Source organism: Aspergillus foveolatus (genome assembly GCF_047715535.1).
Source record: "Aspergillus foveolatus strain CBS 279.81 unplaced genomic scaffold BDW70scaffold_3, whole genome shotgun sequence".
NCBI classification, from domain to species: domain Eukaryota; kingdom Fungi; phylum Ascomycota; class Eurotiomycetes; order Eurotiales; family Aspergillaceae; genus Aspergillus; species Aspergillus foveolatus.
Genome location: NW_027396067.1, coordinates 1,186,941 through 1,195,040, shown reverse-complemented (window position 1 = coordinate 1,195,040; position 8,100 = coordinate 1,186,941). Strand labels below are relative to the sequence as shown.

The 8,100-nt window shown below is 50.6% G+C and overlaps 3 protein-coding genes across 3 annotated transcripts; all 3 read left to right on the top strand.

Annotated features, from left to right (window-relative positions):
* Positions 1–555: 555 nt before the first annotated feature.
* Positions 556–2,389, top strand: gmdB (general amidase GmdB; the record flags this gene model as incomplete). The annotated part of the gene is made up of 5 exons (XM_073742561.1): positions 556–846; positions 896–1,171; positions 1,217–2,080; positions 2,133–2,217; positions 2,274–2,389. 5 exons carry the CDS (start codon positions 556–558, stop codon positions 2,387–2,389), a joined length of 1,632 nt encoding a protein of 543 aa, XP_073600481.1.
* A 1,045-nt stretch (positions 2,390–3,434) lies between these two features.
* On the top strand, positions 3,435–6,980 carry BDW70DRAFT_67092 (putative DUF221 domain protein). Its single transcript, XM_073744539.1, has 3 exons — positions 3,435–3,944; positions 4,002–4,544; positions 4,594–6,980. The coding sequence occupies exons 1-3, from the start codon at positions 3,867–3,869 to the stop codon at positions 6,808–6,810; spliced, it is 2,838 nt and encodes a 945-aa protein (XP_073600480.1). The 5' UTR covers positions 3,435–3,866; the 3' UTR covers positions 6,811–6,980.
* Positions 6,981–7,346: 366 nt separating this feature from the next.
* On the top strand, positions 7,347–8,051 carry BDW70DRAFT_67038 (uncharacterized protein). The gene is made up of 2 exons (XM_073744535.1): positions 7,347–7,513; positions 7,589–8,051. The coding sequence occupies exons 1-2, from the start codon at positions 7,448–7,450 to the stop codon at positions 7,865–7,867; spliced, it is 345 nt and encodes a 114-aa protein (XP_073600479.1). The 5' UTR covers positions 7,347–7,447; the 3' UTR covers positions 7,868–8,051.
* Positions 8,052–8,100: the final 49 nt, after the last annotated feature.

The following is an 8,100-nucleotide window of genomic DNA, read 5'->3' as shown; positions in this document are numbered from 1 at the left end:
CGACGAAATCAGAAAAAGGCAAGGAAACGTGCTGATATAGGAAATGACCGGCTTCTTAATGTACAGGAAGGTGAAAATCGCGTTCAGCAGCTTGATACACAGCTTAATGAGCAGCCTGCGGAATCTACTCCAGCGCCTCGTCGACGAGCTCCGCAGCGCTGTAGTGGGTGTGGAACAATCGGACATACAATTCGAAATTGCCCTAGTAGATGGCTATAATTTCATGTATTTAGTTAGTTAGATTTAATGGCGTTGGTGGGTGAAAAGCTTCAAAAAATAGTGGCTCTAGCAGAGAATCCGCGGTTCGGTGGTATCCGCGGTTCGGTGGTTGATTACGTTATCTCCTTAGCTTCGATAAGCACAGTGAGACCCAGCCTCAGTTGGAGTTGCTTCCCATCTTCCAAGGTCCAAGTAGCTGAAATATACGATAGATTAATAATAGACAGCTCGGCTTTAGACTATAAAGTCTTGGATTGTTGCCAGATTTTCGTTAAACAAATTACTTACCTACTGAGGTTGTCCGGTTGACTTATACATAAGTACAAGTACTTGAAAATGGCGGAAGAAGCCTGGCAAGCCACTGTAGCTGAGCGCCGCAGAATACTGAATCTTCTGATTCCCACAGAGTGGAAACTGAGCGAGGAGTTCAAGGCTTCGCTTCCGGCGGACGGCCGTTTGCTGCAAGCGGACCCTGTGCGAAAGAGTGGGATTCTCTCAAAGGCAGAGCTGGACATCACGGAGAACTATTCAGCGGGCCAGCTTCTTCAGCGATTGGCATGGGGCGACGTTAGCTCTTTGGCTGTTACGACAGCGTTTTGCAAAAGGGCGGCAATTGCGCAGCAACTGGTAGGATGATGTGCCTTTGCGTACACTGTGCTGTTTCTGACTCGTACAGACATCATGCTTGACGGAGCATTTTTTCGCCCAAGCCATTGCGCGAGCACGGTATCTCGATGAGTATCTCAAGCGTGAAGGCAAGGTTGTAGGCCCGCTACATGGCTTGCCAATCAGCATAAAGGATAGCTTCCAGGTCAAAGGCCTGCATACAACGGTGGGATATGTCTCGTTCCTGAAGAACGGACCGGCAACGGAGAACTCGGCCATGGTTGATTTGTTGCTTGATCTTGGAGCGGTGCTCTATGTGAAGACGAATATTCCACAGACGTTGATGGTTAGTCTTTGTACTGGGGTTCTTGAGAAGTGCTAATGATAGAAGACCGCCGATTCAGAGAACAACATCTACGGCCGCACCTTGAACCCCCACAATACCAACCTCACTGCAGGAGGATCGAGTGGCGGTGAAGGAGCCCTCATTGCTTTTCGAGGCTCTATCCTCGGCGTGGGAACTGATGTCGCGGGTTCTATCCGGATTCCTGCGCTCTGCTGTGGTCTGTACGGTTTCAAGCCGACAACAGACCGCGTACCATATGGCGGGCAGGTCTCCGGCGTGGCAGAAGAGACACCAATGATATCGCCGTCGGCAGGACCGCTAGCCCAGGCTTTCGACGACCTTGAGCTCTTCATGTCTCGTGTCCTGGCAGCCGGACCTTGGAGATACGACCCAACTGCTGTTGCGGTGCCATGGAACACACATACCGAGCCACAATCTCTCCTCTCAGTCGGTATTCTGCCAGAAGACAAACGCTTTCCTCTTCACCCGCCTGTCAAGAGGGCCTTAGAATCAGCCATTGAGAATCTGAAGCGCAAGGGCCATCGGATCATCCGACTACCGAGTAACCCATCTCGCGACCTTGCGGATGCAAACCGATTGGCCTTCGAGTTCTTTACATATGGACCGCGTCTTGACCATATTACTCCTAGCGGAGAGCCCGTGGTGACATCTGTGGCTACGCTTCCCTCTCCAATGTTTTCCGGCCCGCCCTATCTCAGCCAGGATCTTGGGGTCTTTGACAAAATCAAGATCCTGCAGATCGCAAGAAAGAAATACAGCGAATCCTGGCGGAGAACAATTGTAGAGAATGAAATCGATGTGATTCTTGCCCCGGGGGCACAGAACACGGCCGTGCCGCATGACTCGTACGGGTGGCCGCCATATACAGCTATCTGGAACTTGCTGGATGTAGGAAACAGTCCATCAAAAGCCTGACAAGCCTGGTGCTGACATATTACAGTACCCGGCATGCATCATCCCCTACGGGAAGGCGAGCAAAGAACTCGATCCAGAGCCCATGGTAGTGGGTGGTGGTCAGCCAGATTGTACGTCAACCCTACTTTCTACCGTTGAGGTTGAAATGGGAAGCTGACAGTAACAGACGATCCCGAAGCTGTGGATGGAGCTCCTTGTGCTCTCCAGATTATTGCGCCTCGATTCCAGGATGAGAAATGTCTCGCTGCGGCGAGGATTATTGATAGGGACATTCGAGTCTGATCCAGTAACCCAGTGAACGTTTGTCTTTATTGACATTATTCTACATTATTCGTATTTACTTTATTTCACTTCATTTATATATTTATTATATTCATTTATTCATTTTTAATTATTTATTTATTTATTTAATTTTTTTTATTTGTTTTCTTTTTTTTTTTTTTTTTTTTTTTTTTTTTTTTTTTTTTTTTTTTTTTTTTTTTTTTTTTTTTTTTTTTTTTTTTTTTTTTTTTTCCTCTTCGCTGGTTCTAAGCTCGGAAGCCCGCTCTGGAAGGTATACAGTAAAAGATTTGCACCATTTAATCTGAATGTATAACCGGGCGGTATGGATGAACCCCAGGATAAGGGCTCAGGCATGGCCTTCGCTACTATAAAGGGCGCTAGATGCAACTGACCATTCTGATCAGTTGTCTTGTACCTTAGTCAAGCGGTTTGGCCTATACCAGCGCATAGGTATCCAGCCCGTTACACCAGGCGTCAATAAGATTATCGAGTCGTGGCAGTGGTAGCTTGAGGCTCTCTTAGCGTATGGAGGCATACTCCTAGTTAGCACCGATAGTATGTGTTTGAAGCATCCGTAATGCGTACAGGATACACCTATTCTGGTCTTCTGCAGTATGCTGACCTGGCATAGCGCATACGTTCATAACAGCGGAGCATTGGTGTCGTGTGACGTCGATGACTGACGACGACTGGTGATCCTAAGGCATCATCATCTTGTAAGAGTGGCCTCGAAGCGAGAAAACTTTTTACAGGATAACGTCAGAACAGGAATGCAGTGTGATAAACAATTTGCCACGCTGGGATCCTTGGTCCGTGGTTCTTGTGGCTTTGCACGTTGGTTAGTAAGGCGTGCAAGGGCACCCGGTATTCCGAGGGCCCCGGGCGGGTGAGACAACGGCGGCAGAATACTTCGAGGATTAGCCTCAATGGGTTAAGCGGTGGGCAGCATGTAAGACATCTCAGCTGGACTTTACTCAGAGCAGGCTAGCAGCCATTCATATTAAAAATAGTATCTCCACTGTTGATTCATTTTCTGCTGCGACTAGAGTAAGAGCCTGCTATTTATCTCTATCTCAGGCACGAGGGTCCAGGGCCCGAACTGAACGATCTCTCTCCCCAACTTCTTTTCAGCATCCATTTCAGCCCTGTTCTGGGCACTCTGGGCGGCCTATTTTCAGCGCAGCCCCGTAATCTGGGCTGAGAATTTCTAGAACTCCTCACGGTCGATCTGCTTCCTTCTCTGACGACGCTCGCGATCCAGATTCCAGTCCCATCGCCAACGATCGTCCTTGGCCGCCTCTCGTTCTTTCGACTTTGGCTCCTTTTTTCGCCTTTTCGCTTGTCGCTCGCTTGCCCTTTGCTTTCCTTCTGCTTGCATTTGCTTGCCTGCATTTGCTTGCCTTTTGCTTGCTGCTGTGTCCTTCCGCCTCTGGTCTTCCTGACTCTCTATCCATGCCGTACTTTCTCTCGCTATACCATGGACTATAGAGCTCTTTGGCGGCGTGACGGCGCCCAGGAGTTCCTCGAGCTTATCCAGGACCCATTCAAGTCTGCAGTACGTTTTCTACCATCTCTTCAATTTTGCCATGCTAAATTATGAATGGATGAATAGTTTCAAACCAACGCCGTTTGGGCTTCGCTAGCCACGTCCGCAGCTGTCGCCATTGTCCTCGCGCTCCTCTTCTCCCTCTTCCGACCTCGCCATACCCTCGTCTATGCCCCCAAAGTCAAACATGCCGACCGCAAGCACGCCCCTCCGCCGGTTGGGAAAGGTCTTTTTGCCTGGATCAAGCCTGTCATCCGGACGAAAGAGGCGGAGCTGGTTGACTGTGTCGGCCTCGACGCTACCATCTTCATCCGATTCACCAAAATGTGCCGCAACATGTTTATCTTCCTCAGTATAATTGGCTGCGGAGTTATGATTCCTGTCAACCTAACTCAAAGTCGAAACACTGACGGTGCGACTGCGTTTGTCGTAATGACCCCGCTGTACGTCAATGTGAATGCGATTTGGAGCCAGGTTATATGTGCGTGGGCTTTCAACATCATAATTGCTTTCTTTCTGTGGAGGAACTACAAAGCCGTCCTGGCTCTGCGAAGGCGGTATTTCGACAGTTCCGACTACCAGCGAAGCCTCCATGCGCGGACTCTGATGGTGCGTTACTCAGCTGCATCCTGTGATGGAAGCGCCTAACGGTTTTTAGATTACGGATATCCCTCCAGATCTACGCACTGACGAAGGATTTCTACGTTTAACCGACGAGCTGAATCCCACTGCAGCACTTCCCCGGTCATCCGTTGGGCGGAACGTGAAGGGCCTTCCGAAATTGATCAAAGAACACGAAGAACTGGTGCGCAAGCTCGAGTCTGTTTTAGCTAAGTATCTCAAGAACCCCGATCGATTACCGCCGTCTCGACCAACAATGCGTCCACCCCGTGGCCACAGAGACGAGGATGGGAGTGGCAAGGTCGATGCTATCGATTACCTTACCGACCGCATTCAGAGACTCGAGGAGGAGATTCGTCATGTTCGGGCCTCCATCGATAAACGGAATGCGATGCCTTATGGTTTTGTGAGCTGGGACAAGATCGAGCACGCCCATGCGGTAGCGTACGTGGCACGCAACAAGCATCCTCGTGGTACGACTATTCGACTTGCCACGCGACCGCACGACCTCATTTGGGAAAACCTGTCATTATCCAAATCGGCTCGAAAATGGAAGGCTTTTGTAATGTTCCTTTGGGTGACCGCTTTGACTGTTGTGTGGATTGCACCCAACGCTCTAATCGCCGTCTTTCTGTCCAACTTGTCGAATCTGGGTTCCGTCTGGCCGGCATTCCAGACGGAACTTGACCGAAATCGCAGGGTTTGGGCCGCTGTCCAGGGTATCCTTTCACCGGCTGTGACGTCTCTGTTTTATCTCCTCCTACCCATCATCTTCCGTCGCTTGTCAGCCCGGACAGGTGATGCGACCAAGACTCTCCGAGAGCAGCACGTTCTTAGGCACCTCTACTCTTTCTTCGTCTTCAATAATCTGATTGTCTTTTCTCTCTTCTCGGCGGTGTGGACGTTCATCGCAGCAGTCATCGATCTGAAAAATAATAATGAGGATCCATGGCAGGCAGTTCAAGATGGTCAGTTCTACACCAAAGCCGTCAGTGCCATGTGCAATGTCTCTCCGTTTTGGGTGACATATCTGCTGCAGCGAAACATGGGTGCTGCCATCGATCTGGTTCAGTTTGTACATCTCATCTGGGTGTGGTTTGCCAAAACCTTCCTCGCCCCGACACCCCGGCAGACGATTGAGTGGACAGCACCGCCGGCATTCGACTACGCCAGTTACTACAACTATTTCCTCTACTACTCGACTATCGCTATCTGCTTCGCAACTCTACAGCCCATAGTACTGCCGGTCACTGCACTGTATTTTGGCCTGGATGCGATGATGAAAAAGTACATGCTGATGTATATTTTTGTGACCAAAAACGAATCTGGTGGCCAGTTTTGGCGCGTGCTCTTCAACCGAGTGGTGTTCGCAGCTATCTTGTCCAATGTGATCATTGGCCTTGTAGCAAAGGCAAGAGGAACCTGGAACATGGTATATTGTGTCGTGCCGCTCCCATTCCTGATGCTACTTTTCAAGTGGTATTGTATGAGGACTTTCGATGACGATTGTACCTACTACAACAAGGCAAACTTGAGTGACACCGAAGCGCTTGCCACTAGCAAGTCGAGCAAATCGGCAGGGGACCGACTCAGTTCCAAGTTCGGCCACCCAGCCCTGTTCAAGCCGTTGATCACGCCTATGGTGCATGCCAAGGCTGCCGACGCGCTCAAGCAGATTTACCGTGGACGGTTGGGAGGTAATGAAGCAGAAGGAGAGTATTCAGACATTGTTATGGACCCAATGATGAAATCTCAGCCTGGCAAGACAATGCCGGACACGTCGGCTCCGTTCGAGGTGGTCCCGGAGCATCATCTCGATTTCGCTTACTACAAGGATCGCGCCGACTTCCAGGAAGAGTTCGGCGGAGGTATCTATGGGCGACCAGAGGATTTGATGACTGAGCGCTCGCACACGCCACGGAGCGCGCTGGGCGACTGGTCCCCCACCTCCTCTCGGGCGCCTTCTCCCGCACCATCCGTCCCAAGTTTGCCAATGCTGCAACCCGAAGCATACGATCCGCGGTTAAATCAGGGTATGCATCCTGCGTTCCGTCCGCCGCCATTCAGAACGGGTAGCGGGACGAGCAGAGGGCTCTACCAGCACCAGAATGAGAGTGAAACAGAGCTCCTCGGACAGGTGCAGCAGCCAGCGGGAGTGAGCATGCAGCCGTGGCGGCCGGGAGGAGGGTATGGTCCTGTTGATCAGGACGACCCTGCATTTACATCATATGAACAGTATCGTATGGCGAGGTGATTTTTGCGTTTAGCGTTGATAGAAATTTTTCCAGTTTATTTGCATTACATCTAGCCGTGTATACTGGCAACCCTTGGATTTGGGCTGTGTTTGGACATACACACTGGGATACCCCTGTATATAAATATCATTTATAATTGACAAAATGTCTAACTTGTGTCTATTGTGTACCTGAAACTACTCTGTTGGCCGTGCGACAGCAGCCTCAGGCACCAGGAGCATGCTTACCAATTACCGGATTGGGCCGATCGCTCTTTCCCGACAACACTCAGACCACAGATAGTCGCAGCCAAGGCAGCCCATTAGCCACCGTTGCACGTTCTGACCTGTACGATGTGGTTGCCAGTTCGAACAGTCGATGCTTATACAAGCCAGCTCCCTGCAAGTTGAATCAGCAGCCTATTCGTCGCTGCCTGGTGCAACACCTCAACTAATCGGGCCACGCCACCGAATTCGAGCCTCCGACATATCCGCGACGCTGCGTAGTTTATCAATGGTTTCTGATCCCACAAACCCCGGCCGAGTGAAGTGAATTTTTTACTGCACTTCGCTGGTAATAATCTACTCGATAGCACAACCTTTCTATCAAACGGCGCAATCGTACGGTCTGGCACGGAGGATACCTATACGAGCGAATATGGCTTGGTACTCCATCCTTCCCGCGGAGCTCATCTACCTCGAGAGCTGGGTCGTGCGGTTCTTTGTATGGCACCAACAATATCTCTATACACTTTTTAACGCATGCCTGTGATCAAACGCTAATGGTCTTCTATCTTAGTTCTTCCTCGGCGTCGTGACAATCCTCCCCTGGGTGACCCTCATCATACTCGATATGGCCCTGTACATCTGGCGCCTGATGACATACTACACTCCGGCGGTTGGGGGCCGGGCAAGGGGTATGCAGCGTCCAAGAGCGCCGAGTTTGAATGAGCTTCCGGATCGATTCGGTTTAAGCGCTACAGCGGAGATGGGCGACAAGGAGAATGTGATGATGAGAGCAGATCCGGACGCAGGGGGCGAGCTGAAGAGGAGGAGCGGGCAGTCCGAACCATATTGAGTGTTAATTTGAGCAGTAATCGGTTTTTCTACCTCCTGGGAGATGTGAGTACGGGCGAGGTGGGTTTCTTTGCCATGATATGGCTGTCCTTCTGCGGGGCTGTGCGCCGCCCGCTGTCCTTCTTCCCCTTGTTGGGCTGTGTACATTATACCACTACTTATAGCAAACTTATCTGTTTGGTGCCATCCACCTGTCGGAGCTTGGATCAATCGGCGTTGGGACGGTCTTAAGGG

Bases quoted from the DNA above. Each gene is read 5' to 3' on its own strand.
- BDW70DRAFT_67092 (XM_073744539.1), top strand. From the start codon at position 3,867: ATGGACTATAGAGCTCTTTGGCGGCGTGACGGCGCCCAGGAGTTCCTC. The intron at 3,945-4,001 runs GTACGTTTTCTA...ATGGATGAATAG, and splicing joins AGGACCCATTCAAGTCTGCA to TTTCAAACCAACGCCGTTTG. The intron at 4,545-4,593 runs GTGCGTTACTCA...AACGGTTTTTAG, and splicing joins TCCATGCGCGGACTCTGATG to ATTACGGATATCCCTCCAGA.
- BDW70DRAFT_67038 (XM_073744535.1), top strand. From the start codon at position 7,448: ATGGCTTGGTACTCCATCCTTCCCGCGGAGCTCATCTACCTCGAGAGC. The intron at 7,514-7,588 runs GTATGGCACCAA...CTTCTATCTTAG, and splicing joins GCTGGGTCGTGCGGTTCTTT to TTCTTCCTCGGCGTCGTGAC.